Source organism: Phoenix dactylifera, unplaced genomic scaffold (assembly GCF_009389715.1).
Source record: "Phoenix dactylifera cultivar Barhee BC4 unplaced genomic scaffold, palm_55x_up_171113_PBpolish2nd_filt_p 000797F, whole genome shotgun sequence".
Classification (NCBI taxonomy): Eukaryota; Viridiplantae; Streptophyta; class Magnoliopsida; order Arecales; family Arecaceae; genus Phoenix; species Phoenix dactylifera.
Window position 1 is genome coordinate 72,368 of NW_024068164.1, and position 18,658 is coordinate 91,025.

The 18,658-nt window shown below is 42.8% G+C and overlaps 2 protein-coding genes and 1 long non-coding RNA gene across 3 annotated transcripts; all 3 read left to right on the forward strand.

Moving 5' to 3' along the window:
* The first annotated feature begins 733 nt into the window (after positions 1-733).
* On the forward strand, positions 734-3,153 carry LOC103700879 (actin-depolymerizing factor 5). Its single transcript, XM_008782774.3, has 3 exons — positions 734-1,044; positions 1,188-1,447; positions 2,711-3,153. The coding sequence occupies exons 1-3, from the start codon at positions 1,024-1,026 to the stop codon at positions 2,859-2,861; spliced, it is 432 nt and encodes a 143-aa protein (XP_008780996.1). The 5' UTR covers positions 734-1,023; the 3' UTR covers positions 2,862-3,153.
* A 999-nt stretch (positions 3,154-4,152) lies between these two features.
* Positions 4,153-7,266, forward strand: LOC120107211. The gene is made up of 2 exons (XR_005509113.1): positions 4,153-4,508; positions 7,085-7,266. It is a non-coding gene; the product is annotated as an uncharacterized LOC120107211 (long non-coding RNA).
* Positions 7,267-11,789: 4,523 nt separating this feature from the next.
* LOC103700878 (subtilisin-like protease SBT1.6) lies at positions 11,790-14,903 on the forward strand. The gene has a single exon (XM_008782773.4). It carries the CDS (start codon positions 11,940-11,942, stop codon positions 14,289-14,291), a length of 2,352 nt encoding a protein of 783 aa, XP_008780995.1. The 5' UTR covers positions 11,790-11,939; the 3' UTR covers positions 14,292-14,903.
* Positions 14,904-18,658: the final 3,755 nt, after the last annotated feature.

Sequence of the window (18,658 nt, forward strand, 5' to 3'; positions counted from 1 at the left end):
TTCCTCGTGCGTTCTCTTTTGGTGTAATCTCATCGGCAGTCTTTCCTTTGAAGCAAAGGACGAAACGGAACTCGAGGCTACCGGTTGGATCGAAGACTGGGACCAAAATCCACGTTGGATGGTTGATCTACTCGATCCACCTTCAGAAGGATTTAGGAAACGAAACATGCACTGGCCTCAGATTCCAGATCTAGTTGGGATTTCGATCCCAGTCAAGTAAAACTAGAACCTTAAAATGTTTGAATTCCAATGTACATTTACGTGAGGGAGGGGAAGTAGCCCTTCTCCAAGATTTTGCGAGTACAAGAACTACTGGATTGTTATTTATCCTGTGCTTTAGGATATTGCTTTCTGATCTCATTCTAGTCTCTCTCTCTCTCTGGCCTTTTTTTTTTTGGCTCTCTTTATTTCAGCCTTAAAAGTATACATTATATAAAAAAAATATTTTAACATTTGATTGGACGTGTCCAATGAGACCCAATAATGGTACTGTTATATGATGATTTTCTGAATTCTCTGTATATTAAAATAATTTGCCACATGGACCCATTTACCAGGCCTATTTTGGAAGTCCATGTAACCTGTCCACCCGCCTCCAAATTGAGCAACTTTCACTAATTGGTCAACCCACACCTCCCAAAAAGAAAATTTTTGATAACAAGCGAAGCTCACACCATCTAAAGCAGTGATGGGCCCAATTGAGATCAAACATATTTGTCCTAGTACCCTTTTTCCCTACCACACAACTAAAGAAAGCTTTCATTAGTTTAAACAATCTATATAATATATGCGATAACAAATATTTAGAGAAAGGTGGGTAATGCTGCAGACTGGATTGACTGTATCTAGGGCTGTGTAATTATACCATTTTACTGGGGGGATAAAAACAAAAGGCTATGCAATTTAGATGAGGGACCAGGACAACTCTGAAATTCAGGTCTATTATAAATATTTCCGAGCCTCCACATCCCAAGGCCTGCAAAGAGAGGACACGCCAGCAACTCCACAACCCCCACTGCAACCATGGCTATGGCTTTCAAGATGGTAATCTCGATGTCAACATCACCAGCACCACCTTCTTCTTCTTCTTCTTCCTCCTTTTCTGGGTTCTTCGATTGAATTTAATCGTCGAAGTTTGCTCTGCTTTGCATGGCTTAATTTGATGTGTCTTTGGAATTGGATGGCAGGCGACGGAGGGGATGAGCGTAAAGGAGGAGTGCCGGCGGTCGTTCATGGAAATGAAGTGGAAGAAGGTGCACCGATACGTCGTGTACAAGATCGACGAGGGGTCCAGAGCTGTGATGGTGGACAAGGTGGGCGGTCCTGGCGAGGGTTACGAAGAGCTCGCTGCTTCCCTCCCCATCGACGACTGCCGCTATGCTGTCTTCGACTTCGACTTCGTCACAGTCGACAAATGCCAGAAGAGCAAGATCTTCTTCATCACATGGTTATCTCTCTCTCTCTCTCCCCCTCTCTCTGTGAGGTTAATTTTTTAAGATAGGAAAATAATGAATGTCCAGGAAACACAAGGTTTGTCCTATAGATTTGGTGATCAAAGACATCTTCTTTATATATATATATACACACACAAGTTAAGATTGACATAGTTCTTTTACATCAAAAAAAAGATTGACATAGTTCTTAAATTAATGAGCCTGCAGGTAGATGCAATATAACCGCGACTTGAAAGAAGATTAAAGGCAATTGATAGGGCCTCTTTCTGCCTGTATGTATTGTATTCTAATTTCATTTCAATCTGTAGCTAGCCTGTACTAAAGGCCATCACGAAGGCTTTGCCCAGAAGAAAAAAATGGAAAACCATGAATGCCGAACTTCCCTGCTATAATTTTTATTGCATAGAAACTTTATGCCCGGCATCCATATCTATCTAGATGTTCAAACATATCTTTGATGTCCATATTACGGTGAAGGTGGTGGCCCATGTTAGGTGGTCACGGTTCCGAAAGGTAAAGTTAGATCATCCCCTACCTTACTCTTAGCATATTCCTTGTTGCTTGATTGGCCTAAACTTTGAGATAGAGGACATCAAAATTCCTGTCATGTATAAATATTGTTTTCAGAAGAACGCCAATTACCTTCATAGATTACGACACTCGCTTTCGGTGTATGATTTCTAAAGTTTTTTATTAAAATTACATAAAGTTGTGGGATATATATTCACAACATATTTAATGTGATGTGCTCTCAAAGATAATATAATGAGTAATTGTATGGTTCCGAAGCATTTCCACCACCTCCTCTAACCGAAGGTTCAGAGGGATTAAAGAAGAAATGCAATACTCAAAAAAAAAAAAAAAGGTGAATAAATAAAGCATTAAAAGAGAAGGTCTTGATAAAAAGCAGCCAAACACACTACGCGTCAATCCTTATCACAAACAGTCCATGCAAGACAAGACCCCCATGGCACTTTTTTTCCTCTTTCTTTTATTTTTTTTTCCAACAGAAGGTATCTTATCCATCCACCCTGCCGACGCCTTTGATCATGATGTGAGCCAGACCTACCCAATATGTTTGCGGTTGCAATCATGCTTGTTGCTGTCTTTGGTACTGCATTTCTTAATGTACACTGCTGACAAACTTATTTCTCCAAAGTAGGTTGAGCCATTGGGCCCATCACATACTGTTGTTGTTAATAGCCAAAATGATGATGGATTGGGTTCTTCTTCTTCTTCTTCTTCTTCTTCTTTAGGTCTCCAACTGCATCAAGGATAAGAGCAAAGATGCTATATGCCACTTCTAAACAGGGGTTGAGAAGGGTGCTGGAGGGAGTCCACTATGAGGTGCAGGCCACGGATCCTACTGAGATGGGGTTTGATGTTATCAGAGAAAGGGCCAAATGAGAAGCTAAAACTGCTCTTCACTGCTGCTGCTGCTTGCTGACTCTGCTTCTCTCGTTGCTTATTTATCTACATTTAGATGTGTCTACTTATGTGTCAAAAAACTTTATGATAGCACTCGTTAGATGCTCAGCAAGGCGTGGGGGCTGGCAAGCTTGGCCGCCCATTTGCTCGTTTAAAAAGTTTGTATCCTTGCACTTAATTTAGTGGTTGGTAGCCTTGTGATGTGAGAATAAAGACAAGCATGGTTGTTCTCTCCCTTTAGAATAAGGTAATCAGAGGCTTGTTTTGGTGAGGGGTCAGGTCAAAGGAGGAAATCAGAGCTCGGAAATCTTGGTAAACTTAGGCCCAGGCCAGCCCAGAGACCAGACTGGGCCTGTCGAGGTCAGCATTTAGGCGAGCTCTTTGGTGTTTTACTGACGCCCCCAACGTCGAATGGAGGTCAGTGATTAAAAAACAGAAGAATTTGGTGGAATGTCTGATTCATGTGACCAAATCAAGCATGTGTAACATATGTCGATGGCTTGCTAATCCCATCTACCACAGAAGAAAGAGAAGCCAAAAGCACTTGCCACAAACAACAAAGTTGAAGAGAGCATGACATTATTATTTAAATTTTGAACATGATTTATTAAAAGAAATGATAAAAATAACATGTAATGCAAAGGATAAAAAGGAGTCTCACAATTTCATGTTGACCAAAAATAGTAGCGGAGGATAGTTGTCTGCAGTCCTCATTCATCTGCAATATTTCTTACTCCTTTGATGTCATAACAATCAAGCACCAATGATTAGGTACAACCCCCCAAAAAATAATGGAAGCCTGACCTCAGCATTATGAGTGATGTAAAAAAAAAAAATCGATGGGATACTTCCTCGTAAGGGGCATACATACATATTTAGAGAGACTAGAAAAAATGAATAAAATTTTATAAAATATTTATTGCAATCCTTTTTATCTAAATTTCCAAGCAGCTGAGTGGGACAAAGCCCAAGCTTATGGCTTGCGATGGATTAAGTTTGAAGGCGACCTATCGTACCTATATTTTTGGAAAAATAGATCTAATTCATTGTGGATCTAAGATGAAACTATTTTTCAAAAAAAAGAATAATTTCATCCTAGAGATTTCTGTTTTTTTTTTTTTTTTTTTTGCTTGAATTCTTGTGGGCATTGAGGCCATTTTGCTGGACCTGGGCCAGTACGCAACGTCCATAAATTTGGTCCATATTTGGGCCATTTTCCGATGAAATGGGTCCAAATTCATTGACCCCGCCCCTGTCCATCCAAATCCAACGGTCAATTTTTAACCCCTAAAGCCCCCAAAGAAACCCTCTCCGACGTCTCCGTTCTCTTTTTGGCGTTCGACCTGCGATCATGCTCGCGTTTCTTCCCTCCCGCTCCAATGGTTATGGACTTCCACTTCGACGACGTGAGCTCGGACGAGGAAGGGGCGAAGAAGTCCCCGTGGGAGTTCCCCTCCTACTCGGAGTCCGTGACCGAGGAGCACGCCCGGAGGAGAACCACCTCCGTCGACGCCAAGATGTCTAATTCCCCTTCAAGAGCGCCCCGTCTCGCTTCCCGACGACGACGAAGAGAAGGAGGAGGAGCCGGAGGATGAGGTCCATTCCGTTGACGAGTCCACCAACCAAGTAAGCTAGCCTTTCCTTCTCTATCCGTCCCTTTTGCTCGTTGCCTTTTTTGTTTCGAAGATCAAATACTGGTCCTTTTTTTGATTTCTTCAATGATAGATTTTAGGGTTCTTGACATTAGAGCCGGTGGTTCTTATATCATTGGCTTTGTTTGGGTTCTGAAATGGGAATATAGTATTCTTGCCAAAGTTATGAACTAAAGGGTTAGTTTTCATGATAAAGAAAGGTTGAGACGATGTTGAGGTTGAATCTATTATTTAGTTGTGGTACGATTTATCATTCAAGGGGAGTTGGTGGTCTTGAGCTTGAACAAGGACTCGTTGACATATTGGAATTTGGGAGAAGGATCAAAGGGATCATTGCAAAACCAAAGGCTTCTTGTAGTATCCATTTGGGCTTTATTAACTGATAAACAGTAAAAGATTTGATTCTTAAGGCTGTGATTGTGAATGTATTAGGCCTAATTGGATTACTGGTATATCTGTGTGATTTTTCATGGATACCAAGTAGGAGATTAGAATACAAAAAGTTGTAAAATAAACAAAAAAAAAAATGAGGAGTACCTTGAGATCCCAAAGAAGGCATTGATAATCGTTGTAGCAGTATCATGCGGGAGAAGAAAACATAAAAGCGGGGTAGATCTTCCTCTCCTCTTCTTTGATGCATGTCTCCTCAATGGGATAGATGCCCCTTAGGAATATAAAAACATGGATGCTCTACGATTTCACTACAGATAGATATATATAGAAGTGGACTGGAGACCTAGTTTAATTAGTATAATGCTAGTGGATCCACCCATTATAGAGCCCATTAACCAATACGGGTCTATATTAATACTCACTACACTACATGAATAAGACCAAAGTCCGTCGTCTCGATACCAGACTCCGTACGGGTGCCACACTAGCACAATATCGGTAAGGTATTGTACGAAATTTTTTTTGTATTCTCAGCCAAATCTAGCTTTTTAACCTGATTTTGCACTGAAATGGCCAATCCCAAAAGCACAATGGAATAAACTAAGGGCTCGTTTGGTTCATGGGAAAAGAAGAGGGGAAAGTGTGGTCAATGGGAAAGTAATGAGATGCCTCTTGTTTGGTTGGAGTTTTCAAAGGAGAGAGAAGGAAAAGTTGTATTCCCATGGGAATATGATTCCCACATTTCATGGGAAAGTCTTTCCCATAAGAAACATAGGAAAGTTACTTTTTCATGAGGCGGGAATCACTCAATTTTTACTTTTTTCCAAAAAGTCTCTTCAGCATTAAAGAAGCATTAAAGAGGCATTAGAAACCTAATTTTTATTAAAGGTATAATAGAAATTATACATAACTTTCCTAGAAAAGTGGATGACCAACCAAATATAAGCACTTTGAAAATTTGTCACTTTTCCATGGTCAACCAAACATGCCAAAAGTACTTTCCTAGGCATCCTCTTCCTAGGAATTTGTTTCCCAGAAATCATATTCCTAGGAGGGAAAATGCTTCCCGCGAACCAAACGAGCCCTAATTCTTTGTTGCCTATGTTTTCTTATTGGCTCCCCTTATTATTAATAGCAAAAATCACATTTCTTATGCTAAATGATAGTTAAGGATCCGTAATTTGTTTAAAATGTTATTAGTGGCCACGGAATTTTCTAAATGCAAAATTCTTGCTAATTTAGCATTAGCTAAGATCTGCATGATGTGATTCCGTGTGTGATTGCCTTTGTATACATGCTAATGGTTGCATGGAGATGGTGTTCGGTATGATTGCCTTTGTGTACTTTAGGATGTTTAATGATTTACTTTTTTGAGTTATATTTTATTTAAAAATATCAAACATGTTTTAGGAAGTTGTATTTTGCTATCATATTTGAATTTTGAAGCTACTACTGGATGTCCAATGATTTATTTTTGCTGACCTTTATTTCGATAAGATGTTTTGAAAAATGTGAAGCTCTATATCTAACATACAAGAAAATTATGATTTTTGATGTTGAAACTTTAATCTTATATCTTATAAATAAAGGGCTACTTTAGGATGTTTAATGATTTACTTTTTTGAGTTATATTTTATTTAAAAATATCAAACAAGTTTTAGGAAGTTGTATTTTGCTATCATATTTGAATTTTGAGCTACTACAGGATGTCCAACGATTTATTTTTGCTGACTTTTATTTCGATATGATGTTTTGAGAAGTGTGAAGCACTATATCTAACGTTGAAACTTTAATCTTATAATGCTTATATTGTTTTTAGATACATTTAGTATTTATTTCTAATACATTTATTGAACTTTCCTTGAATTACTGCCTTGCTTTTTTAAGGTGAGTGCCTTTTTGGTGCCTAGCACCTCAGGCAATATAGGGGTCCGGACTGTCCAGTAGCCTCAGGGCCCCTTCACTTTTGACAACCTTGTTTTTGGTTGCTTTTGACTAATTGAGGCCATGCCTAACAAGTATAAATTGTAGCTTCTATCTGCCCTTTTTCCTTTAAATTCATCATTAAGCGTACTTCTTGATGCTTTACTTTTTTTGCAGCTTATTTCATGATAAATTTTAACTTTAAATTCTTAAAGAGTTCTGAACTCTTCACAGGTGTAAATGGAGAAAGTAGTAAAGTTCTGGAACTTACTAATTCAACAAGATGTGACAATTGCTTTATAGCCATGGTTCATATCTTGGCTGATGCTCATATTTGTAAGAATATTAGTTTTATATTTTAAAAGTTTGACAAATCATATAACATCATACTCCAGAGTTTATTATATCTATGTATATATCATGTTGTGATTCAGCCATTATTCATCTATTTGAGGTTTCAGTCCATTTTTGGATTTGAAGCATGCCTGCCACGGGCTTCGTATGCATATATTCTCATAAACACATGGTTTACCGAAATCAAGATTTGCATCCGTGTCATATTTGCATATGGAATGGTGAAACCATATATTAGGAAGGATAGTTGCATTTCATGTCACTATAAATATTGGTCTCTAGAAATCTAGCCATTGATGATGATAAATCTATTCTCTTTATTTTGACTTCATAAAGCCAATGTCGCCATATGTACCTACTTGAAAATGTCCTTATTTGTCTTCAAGTTGTTTGGGATCCATTGAGCCCCTGTTATTCACCTGTGTTTCTTGCTGATGAGGGATTCATTTCTTTAATATTTTTTTTATTGTTGACTCCTACAAGTTCTTTGACATTATAATTTGTGGTCTACGCTATTCTGTATCAGGGCCTTTCATCTAATATCTCTTTCCAAATCTGTGGGAATTTTGAGGGTAGGTTTAGTTGCATGAGCTTACACCATGACCAGTATGATAGCTTTAGTAGCATGAGCTTAAACTATGGCCAATATAGCAGGTTTCCTATTCATGAACTCTCCTTCTAGTTAACAGATAAAACAAAGACAAAATGTTTCTAATGAAAACATTTATGCTTATAGCCTGTTGTCACAGGAATCTGGGCTTCGAAAAGAGGGTATTGCTTTTTCGGCATCTGAAATGGATCGTCTGTGCACATTTAAGTTTTCACATCAGGAGTTTAAGATGAATAAGTGAAACTTTTGCCTGTTGTCACTTTTACCTGCCCCTATCCATATTAATTTATGTTCTTAGATATCATCTGTGCTCTTCTGCATTTTCATAATTTCAGATATCTACTTTAACTTAAGAGGTCCTTACTTTACTATGGCTGAATCTCATCAGATAACAGTGTTCTTGGATGTGATTTGTGAGACTTGTTTGTCATCTTTCTGCTGTTCGAGAATTTTAGCATCAAATTAGTTGTTCTTTTTCGCCTCTAAATGTATATAACTGTTAGCAAGTCAAAAGTCTTAAGATGAAACCTTAGTTGAACAATCATGAAACCTTGACATAATTCAGCTAATGCTGGACTTTATAAAGGAAAATATCGAAAATTTTAGGAGCAGAAATGTCTGCATAAGATACATTAGCCATGCAGCTTGAAGGTGCCAAATGCAGGATTGGTAGTCAATTGAAGCTGTCGCCGGCAGCCTGTGGTCGAGTCCCTAGTGCAGCAGAGAGAGCTGGCTTGGTCTCTTTCTGGTGTCTGCTCCTCCTCTGAGTTTGAAAACCAAAAAAAAAAAAAAGAGGCCAGGTTCAGGATGTCCATCGTGTATGTTTGGGTTGTCAAACTACAAGGAAGCTTCACCGTTACATGTCTCACAACCCCCAGACACCCCCCAGTGTGGCTCCTTGGGTGCATGATGCCATTCATCTTTTACCTGTTTGTGTTGATGGTGTTACCGCATATCAATAGAGCTACATCCAACATAAACAAGAATTGAACGCATGTCCGTTTCTAGCTAAACAGTTCCGTTGCACATATTACAGGGAACGGGAAAGAAACCGGATGTTTTAAGAACTTTTGATATTTTAAGAAAATTTGAATCTTGCAGTGTCTGCTATTCAGCGATAGCTCTAAAAACTTATGTTCTAAGAAAATTGTGTAGAACTTCAGCATAAAAATTAAATGCTCGGGCAAGTCAGCTTGGCACATCCAATACTATTGTGGTAACAACGCATTAAGTTCGAGTAAAGTTTTAGAAATCATGAGATGCTGGGGTTGATATTTATTGCATTTGCTGTATATTTTAGATCTCCACTATTTGGAGCAGCAGAAGTTAATATTAGTAAAGAAAAATAATTATTTTTCTATTGCTTTGATGTAGGAAAGGAGAGAGAAGAAATGGAATTCCTGATAAATTTCAAAGACAGAGACGTACGAACGGTTGGAGACCAGCCTCTTCCATCGAGACTGCTCTCATTTTTATTGTAAAATGCTGTTCTTTCTGCGTCGATAGCCACAACCGAAGCTCGTTGATGGCAACGGGGGAGGGCGACACCGCTTAATGGAACGAATGGTCCACGGTTATACTTCGGCACCTCTCATGCACCTCCTGGTGCTAATGGATGCAAACTCACACCACCTTTTCCAAGAATATGATTTTGATGGGAGAAACGAAAGAGAAAAGAACAGGGAGGAGGCGTGAATAACGACTGTTCTGTTTTGGGGAGGGGGTTTAGAAAGGTGGTGGGCCAGCAGCCTTTGATCATGCTACGTGAAATATGCTGCCCAGGGGATTATTTTTTTTTTTTTTTTTTGGAAAGCGAGAAGGAGAGAGAGACTAGATTATATTTTAATTATTTACATTCAGATTTTTAAACAAACAAATCTAAAAATTATACCCAAATACTCTGGTTGCCAAAGAGAGGTGCGATCGTTAGGATAAACCTTAATTCATATATCAAGAAAAAACTTAAATCGATGATAGAAATTGCGAATAAAATAGATAATCAAATTTATTACTCGTAACTTTAATATTGTATTTTTTTTGCAAGAAAGTTTTTTTTTTCCATCAAAGGATATGTCCTGGGTGCTCAACATACTCTCCGTCTAGCTCTCATAGGCCTGGGGCAAGCAATGGTGATTGCTTTTCTTTGCCTTTGAAACATAAATGAACATACAATTAGTGGAATTAGTTAGCAAAAGAGCATACCAAATTCAGTGCGCACGAAACTATGGACGTACAATTGACGAGCAAAGATATAATAATACTTAAAAGCCTGACACAACTACCTAAATCTATGCCAACTTGAACGGGAAGGCCTTGCATGACGTCAATAGATAAGTCTGGATGGTGAAACTTTGAAAGCGAAGGTTGATGGAGAAAAAAGATTTCGAGCATGGCAGACATGAATGCTTACTTTTGGCGCCTAGGGCTCTAGTGGTAGCGCCAGTTTGCGAGAAAAGAAGAGCCAAAGGTGCGCTTGGGATGGAAAGATTAAAGAGGTGAGAAGAAGCTTGTTGTTAAAGACAATGGATGAAATCATCATATATTATCAGAAACCCAAAGATTGACTTGGATCGAAAGATTTTGAATAACAACTAGCTATTTCAAAGAGGTAATTCGATTGGAGAAGAATTTAAAGAAGATGATATGATGTCGTTGTCTCTTAGATGCTTGTTTATAACAAAGCGCTAGAAACAATTTAAACATTGTGCACGCTCCAAACATGAGCTAGAAACACCTATTTCACCACTAAAATATGGTTTCCCGTGCATTTGCTCATCCCCACCTCCTCGCCTCTTTATAGCTATTCCCCTGGTAAGTGAACATACCATCACATAATTCAGTTCCTAGTCTAAGAAGGAGACAGGAGAAAACATCTCTAAAAACAAATGTATATCAAACTATGAATGATATAACTTCTAATAGGGAAGAGGAATATAAGATCACAATCATTTCTATCTTCCACATGGATTTGGGTTGCATCTTTTGCAGGAAAAAATGATTAATTTTTTGCACGCATCTCAAACCATTTGGGGCTACTTCATTTCTGCCATGGTGAATCCTTCTTTCGCGCGAGAGGTACAAATCTGTCCCCTTCCATGCGAATGCGACGGGAGTGATCGTGGTTCGTTGGAAAACCTTTAGACCCAAAAATAACTGTCATAATCTTATTTATGTATTTTTTATGTAGACTCAAGGCACTCGGTATCCTCCTTTTTCTTTTTTCTTTATACAAAATTAATACCTTTTTTTAAATTAGAACTAGGAAGAAGTGAAGCTGGATTCCCCGGTTCCCACCTGTTCCCTGTCCACCCTCCCTCAGGCCTGCGAAGAATCATGGCTGACTCATCCCTGACAACAGATAAGAAAAAAAAAAGAAAAAAAAAACTTCCTACATCTGTGCCCTAAAACAAGCAAAGCAGCAGGGGCCAGATTTGTTGTTAGAGGCCCGGATTTTGATGCGCAGCAAGAGGCTATCAGCTTTTTCATACTTCGATTCCAAGAGCAGAGCTGCGAGCGGTCTAGATGGGTCTGTCCTACGCACGGCGGATGCTCCGCGCGAGCTCGATTCTTATAGAAGGTGACTTGGCTACGGTGATCAGCTAGATCCGTAGGGGCCCGAGCAGTCATGGTGGTGCCCATCCCCTACTTCGTGACATTTGGATGATGGCGAGGGAGGGTGTTACATTGCAGGCTATACATGTGTATCGTGAGGTCAATGGGGCGGCCAACTGGGCGGCAGCGTATGTAGCGTGCCACTCGGGAGGTACCTTATAGGCCGAGGAGAGAAAGATGCCCGGAACACTTCGGAACTTTTTGTTTTCTAATTCTATAGGGTGTATTCATATCTGCTATGTATGAATCACCCAGTTTAGCCAAAAAAAAAAAAAAAAAAACAAAAAAACAAAAAAAACAAAAACAAAACAAGCAAAGTTTACCCAAATATTTAAACCGTATCTCCTCCCCCATTACCCCACCATCTGGTGGCAGTCTCACTCACCCACCACCCAAGCTCTAGTTTTCGTGTGTTAATTCCACTGCTGCTGGGGTACCACTGCTTAAAGTCTATATTATCAACAGACAATATCGCACACTGCACGCTTGACGCTACTTCCCACTCTCACTCACATGGCTTCTTCATCACATCTCGCCCTTCTCCTCCTCCTCCTTCTAACCCTAACCCTAGCAACGGTGGCGAAGGAAGGGAAAGCCGTCACCACCGCTTCCCGGAAGAAGATTTACATCTTCCGGGTGGACCACCGCTCCAAGCCGTCCATCTTCCCCACCCACTCCCACTGGTACGCCTCCCCGGCGTTCGCCGGCGGCGGCGAGCCCCTCCCCCTCCTCCACGTCTACGACACCGTCTTCCACGGCTTCTCCACATCACTTCAACCCGACCGCGCCGCTGAGCTCGCCCGCCACTCCGCTGTCCTCGCCGTCTTCGAGGACCGCCTCCGCCGCCTCCACACCACCCGCTCCCCTCAGTTCCTCGGCCTCCGCACCCAGGTCGGCCTCTGGTCAGACTCCGACTACGGCTCTGACGTCATCGTTGGCGTCCTCGACACCGGCATCTGGCCCGAGCGCCGGAGCTTCTCCGACCGCAACCTCGGCCCCGTCCCCTCCCGCTGGCGCGGCGCCTGCGAGACTGGCCCTGGCTTCCCCGCCTCCCTCTGCAACCACAAGCTCATCGGCGCCCGCTACTTCTCCCAAGGCCACGACTCGAACGCCGCCCTCGGCGGCGCCGGCATCAACGACACCGTCGAGTTCCGCTCCCCCCGCGACGCCGACGGCCATGGCACCCACACCGCCTCCACTGCCGCTGGCCGCCACGTCTTCCACGCCAGCATGGCCAACTACGCCGCCGGCATCGCCAAGGGTGTCGCCCCCAAGGCCCGCATCGCCGTCTACAAGGTCTGCTGGAAGAGCGCCGGCTGCCTCGACTCCGACATCCTCGCTGGCTTCGACCGCGCCGTCGCCGACGGCGTCGACGTCATCTCCGTCTCCATCGGCAGTGGGGACGGCGTCGCCGCCCCCTACTACCTCGACCCGATTGCCGTCGGATCCTACGGCGCCGTCTCTAAAGGGGTTTTCGTTTCCTCCTCCGCCGGCAACGACGGCCCCAGCCCCATGTCCGTCACCAACCTCGCCCCCTGGCTCACCACCGTCGGTGCCGGCACTATCGACCGGAGCTTCCCTGCCAAGGTCGTCCTCGGCGATGGACGCCGCCTCGCGGGGGTCTCCCTCTACTCCGGCAAGCCCCTCGCGGGCACGATGCTTCCCCTGGTGTACCCGGGCCAGTCCGGCGGCCTCTCTGCCTCCCTCTGCATGGAAAACTCTCTGGATCCCAAGCTAGTGAAGGGCAAGATCGTGATCTGCGACCGCGGCAGCAGCCCCCGCGTGGCCAAGGGAATGGTCGTCAAGGAGGCCGGCGGCGCCGCGATGATCCTCGCCAACGGTAACTCCAACGGCGAGGGCCTCGTCGGCGACGCCCACGTGCTGCCCGCCTGCTCCGTCGGCTCGGACGAGGGCGACGCCATCAAGGCCTACGTCTCCTCCGCCGCCAATCCCACGGCCACCATGGCCTTCGAGGGGACGGTGGTCGGCGTCAAGCCTGCCCCCGTGGTGGCCTCCTTCTCCGGCCGCGGACCCAACGGCCTCAGCCCGGAGTTCCTGAAGCCGGACCTCATCGCCCCGGGGGTCAACATCCTCGCCGCCTGGACCGACGCCGTGGGGCCGACGGGGCTGGACTCTGACGGCCGGAAGACGGAGTTCAACATCCTCTCCGGGACCTCCATGGCGTGTCCCCACGTGAGCGGCGCGGCGGCGCTCCTCAAATCGGCTCACCCGGGGTGGAGCCCGGCGGCGATCCGATCGGCCATGATGACCACGGCGAACCTCATCGACAACCGGCCCCAGCCGATCACCGACGAGTCGACCGGTGGGGCCGCGACGCCGCTGGACTTCGGGGCCGGGCACCTGAACCTGGACCGGGCCATGGACCCCGGTCTGGTGTACGACCTCGGGGACCAGGACTACGTAGCCTTCCTCTGCGCCCTGGGGTACGGTCCGAAGGCGATCCAGGTGATCACCCACGCGCCGGCGAGCTGCCCGGCGAAGCGGCCGGCGGCGGAGAACCTGAACTACCCCTCGATCTCGGTGGCCTTCGACGGAACGGCGGCGGCAGGCGGCCGCGCCCAGCGCAAGACGGTGCTGCGGACGGTGACGAACGTGGGGGCGAAGGCGGAGGCGGTGTACAAAGCGAAGGTTGATGTGGTCGGGAAGGGAGTGGCGGTGACGGTGAGGCCGGGGAAGCTAGCGTTCACGGCGGGGGCGAAGAAACGGAGCTTCGCTGTGACGGTGACGGCGACTGGGGAGGGTAACGGGGCGGACGGAGGGCTGGGGCACGGGTACCTGACATGGTCGGATGGGACGCACGAGGTCCGGAGTCCTATCGTGGTCTCGCGGATCCAGCCCTTATGAGGACGCAATACGGTCGGTTGGTGAGGAGACCGGCCGGGTTGGATATTAAACCGTATCAGGTCCGGCCCGGCCCGGGCTGATCCAGGTCTTCTCTCGAGGACAGCAGAAAAGGGTGCGAGAAAGGTGAGTGGAAAAAGAAAAAGGGGGCCTGCAAGGAAGATAGAGTGGGGTACAGTGTAAATTATTAGGGGTCGTGTCCTTTTTCTCCTTTGCTCACGTGGTGGGGCGAGGGCTACGCCTAAATGTGGGTAGGGGCTGGTTGCATGTTTAGTATCACATAGTATGGGCTCTCGCACTCGGCACTATTGAGTTTTGATGTTTTAATTCTGGTGTGTAATATTTATCTTGTGTGTCATTTGGTTTGACAGGTTTTGTCATGTAATAGGAGGAATGAAGTATTATCCCGTTTTGCACAGCCCCCTGCTTTTGGGTTCGATCACGGTTCTTTGGTTCGATTCATTGTTGGTTTGGAGAGGGGAGCGAGCAGAGATAGGGACATGAAGCAGATTTAAGTCTTGCTGCAAGATTCTGAACTTCCTGTCTTTAAGGTTTTAGTTGTATGCGCTCCAAATGAAACATTCTACCAAAAAACAATGCAAATGCTTGTTCTTTAACATCAGATTGTAAGATTGTCTACTTTTACAAGGGAATATCGTGTGATAATATCATAAAACATTGAAGTTACACAAAATATTCTTGAGTGGAAGAAACTATGACCCCACCACCAATATCCAATGTGCCTTTTAACGATTTAATTAATATCGGTCATTTGTACACTTAGTATTTACATTGTATCATGTGTCATCTTTTCTTTTAGGTGATAAGATAATCAATCACTTGCTACCCTCTGCCTCCTCTTTTTCTAATGCTAATATCAACATCAATATTGGAAACCCACCTGTTTTTTTTCTGTTTTTTTCGTGAGAGAACTCAAATTTGACCATAAGATCATCATTTCAATCCTAGATGTATTCTAACGCCAAAATATAACTTGGACCACTCTCAGTTATATGGCCATAAGAAAACAGGGGAAGTCCAATGAAGCCACTTGCACAAAATGCTTGAGGGAGGTCAGGGCTAATTTTCGCTCTCGGTCTTTCTTTGCAGTGCAGCATATCTTAATTGGAAATATCAACCAAAACAGAATTATTCGGTCATTCTATCTGGACATAAAATGATTTTAAAAATTAAACGCAATCTGATATAAATACTTGGCACAGCTTTCTTTGTTCTCATTTTCTTTAGGCTACCACCGAATGACATGTAAAAAACTGCACTCGTGATAATTTGCCCATGCATTGTTGAACCTATAATGGCGATCACAAGTCTCAGAATTTGCTGTCTCCTGCCCACAGGTCAAAAGTGAAAACTAAATTTTTAGTTTGTGGCATACCTAACCATACCCCAGTGAGAAGTGCAATAACATCAAGGTAATGATGACCCTCAGGCTCATTGCCTTCCAACTTCCAAGCATAATTCTTGCATGAGATGTTACAAAAGCTACCACTAGGTCAGCAATCTTATTAACCTCTGCATAAACTTGCACTCATAAATGGCAGATAAGAAGCATGTGGGAGACCTTGAAGACAGAGGGGGAAAACATACCATAGGAAATAAAATCAACAGACACTCCCTCTTTTCATGTCTTTCTTAATAACTACTCTTTTTTTTGTTCTTTTTATCTTTCGAGTCTTTTGCGCGGAGCGGAGAGCATCGAATAATTAACGATCATTTGGAATTTTAATTACATATAGTAAGAGAAAAGCTAGATCTCATTATCTAAAAGTTCTCTTTTATGATTTATTTTTTATTTTTAAAACATGATTAAAGTGCTACCATCCCCATTCCAATATAGGACCTCACTTCCAACACGTGCCAAGGAGAAGGATGTCCGCCCGACAAACCCAAGAATCCATAGCTACGAGTCCCTTAAGTTCAGTGGGCAGTATCGCACCTAGATTTGGATTGTGGGCCCAAAAAATGACCTCAATGACCACTAACGACCCAAAAGATTTGCCGGCATCTGCCTTTTTCTTTAGCACTTAAATTCCATGTGAGAGGCTTAATGATATGGCCAATAGGATTTGGGTCCCGACTCCGAGTCCAAGTCCAGCGTCACTTCGTCAGCATGGATAGCCTTCGGCGTCGTTTGCGCCGAAATACGGGGACGGTTCCAAGGAAGCCTTATGGACTGAGACCCTCCATCCGCGTCGCAGCCCTGGAAACATTTATTATTCTTTGCGAGGGGGGACCGGCGACAGCCACCTACCCGGCGTCGCTTAGCGGCGGAGGTCACGCCGAGACCTCGTCGGTGGATCGTTTGACGAGGGGATCGGGCGTCCGCATCAACCTGTTGCTACCAGGAAGCGCATTAACTCTTTTTTGACTTGGTCTCCTGCTCTCACAAATATGTATTCACTGTCAATATTTCAGCCAGATGGATCGAGGTTTTCATTTATCGTGGGCAAAGGGAGTAAAATTATTATTTTAATTTTTTTTGTAATTCATTATTTTCTCCAATTTTTTTTACTATTTTTATTTTATTTGTTCGGAATATTTTATGGAGCTTTAATGATTGTAGCCAGCAACTTGGTATTTGTTAATATAAGCTAAATATTTTATGAAACCTTCGCATATTAATAATGGAGTCGGCGTTGAAAATAAATATTAGAGGATATCATCCACTCCAAAATAGGCATCGAAAAGGATGAGCAAGTGAAGATATTGTAGTTTAGGCCAACAAAGAAGTTTTACTATTTAATTGTTGGTTCAATAAGTTATTATATATTGTTGTTACTATGATAATATTGGCAATGTTTGATATGATGTTTCACAATTTCAACAAGTCCAATATTATGGGCATGGACTTTCCAATGAGAGAGGGTTGAGATTCATTACCAAATCTTAGTCTTGTTAGGATTCAAATCTACGTTAAATTAAGTTGAAGCTTAAGCTCAATATATCTAATTTTGTTTTTTTAAACTTGAAGTGAATTAGTGATGTTTTCATTCTTTAGTAGAAGATATTGATATTTTTATGTTTAAGTAGGAGATAGAGTGTAGTTTTATTAAGAGAGGAGAGAGTTACATTAATAGAGCTAGAAAAGTTTTGAAGAAACATCTTTGTGGAATAGAGCAAAACCATTATTTTAGTCCTCCTTTTTTTTGAGTAATTTATTTCTCTTTCCAAAATTTTCTTTCACCATTCTTTGCTTGATTTAATTGGTATTTGTTTCGGATCCTAGACCGGCACGTTTGGTCTACAACAGAGTACCATGCTACTCTACAAGGTGGATAATTGGAAATGAGTAAACAAGAACCTCGCGTCTATAATTCTCGTATGATTAAAATGAATCATGGTTGCTTCAGCTGTCTGTGTCCGCTTCCTCAATTCACAACATCCTAGCATCATTGCTCCAAGATCTAGGACAACTCAAAGTTTGACTGACTAATTAGCACAGCACATCAATTCATAATTGAGAACAAAAAACAGCTAAGGAAAAAAATTGGCATATATCTAAATTTTGCAAACACGTCATTAAGCAGCGACACTAGATGATGTGAATTGAGGAAGCGGACAGGCATAGCTGAAGCAAGAGTCCTCGCTCGAGCCCCTTAAATCCCGTCACCTCGTCCCTCGTGACTACGGTCATCACTCTCACCCTCCGTGCCTTTGCCGCTTTTACTCTTTTCACCGCTTTTACACGCACACACGCACGCAAGAATGATCGACGGTTAGGGAGGTCGGGGTCATCCTCCAGTTTTTGGCAATCAAGGAAAGGGGAATAAGCACCAAGGATTTCTTGGGTCGGGCCATATCTAAGCCTAAAGGCTTTAATGCTTCAGTTCGGTTGGGCCTGCTGATATCAGGCTCAAGCTTGGGACTTTCCGGCCATCTACTTCGGCCTTGGCATCGAGGCATGTTTCAGACCATCAATGAAGAGTGGCCTAATCTGTGATCATTCCATCCGGCAAGCAATTTATATGGAAAGGTCACCAGGCCATTATAAGCAAGGAGACAGACGCAGACTAAGGTTTTTTTTAGCTCCACCTAGAGCTAAAATCATATCGAATACGGATCAAATACCAGTATGTCCATATCCATATTTATTTTATTTAACAAATGCAAGCACGAATATGGATACAATGCAAAAAATTTATATTAATATATTTAATTTAAACGGATACGGATAGAAATGAAATACTGAAATTATTGACATAAATATGAATATAAATTAAATAATTAATGTATAACTATAAAATTAAAATTATTACTAAATACATCATAAATCAAATTAATAACATATTCGTATAATTATATATTTTGGTTAAAAATTTATAAATACTATATAAAATTAAATAAGATTT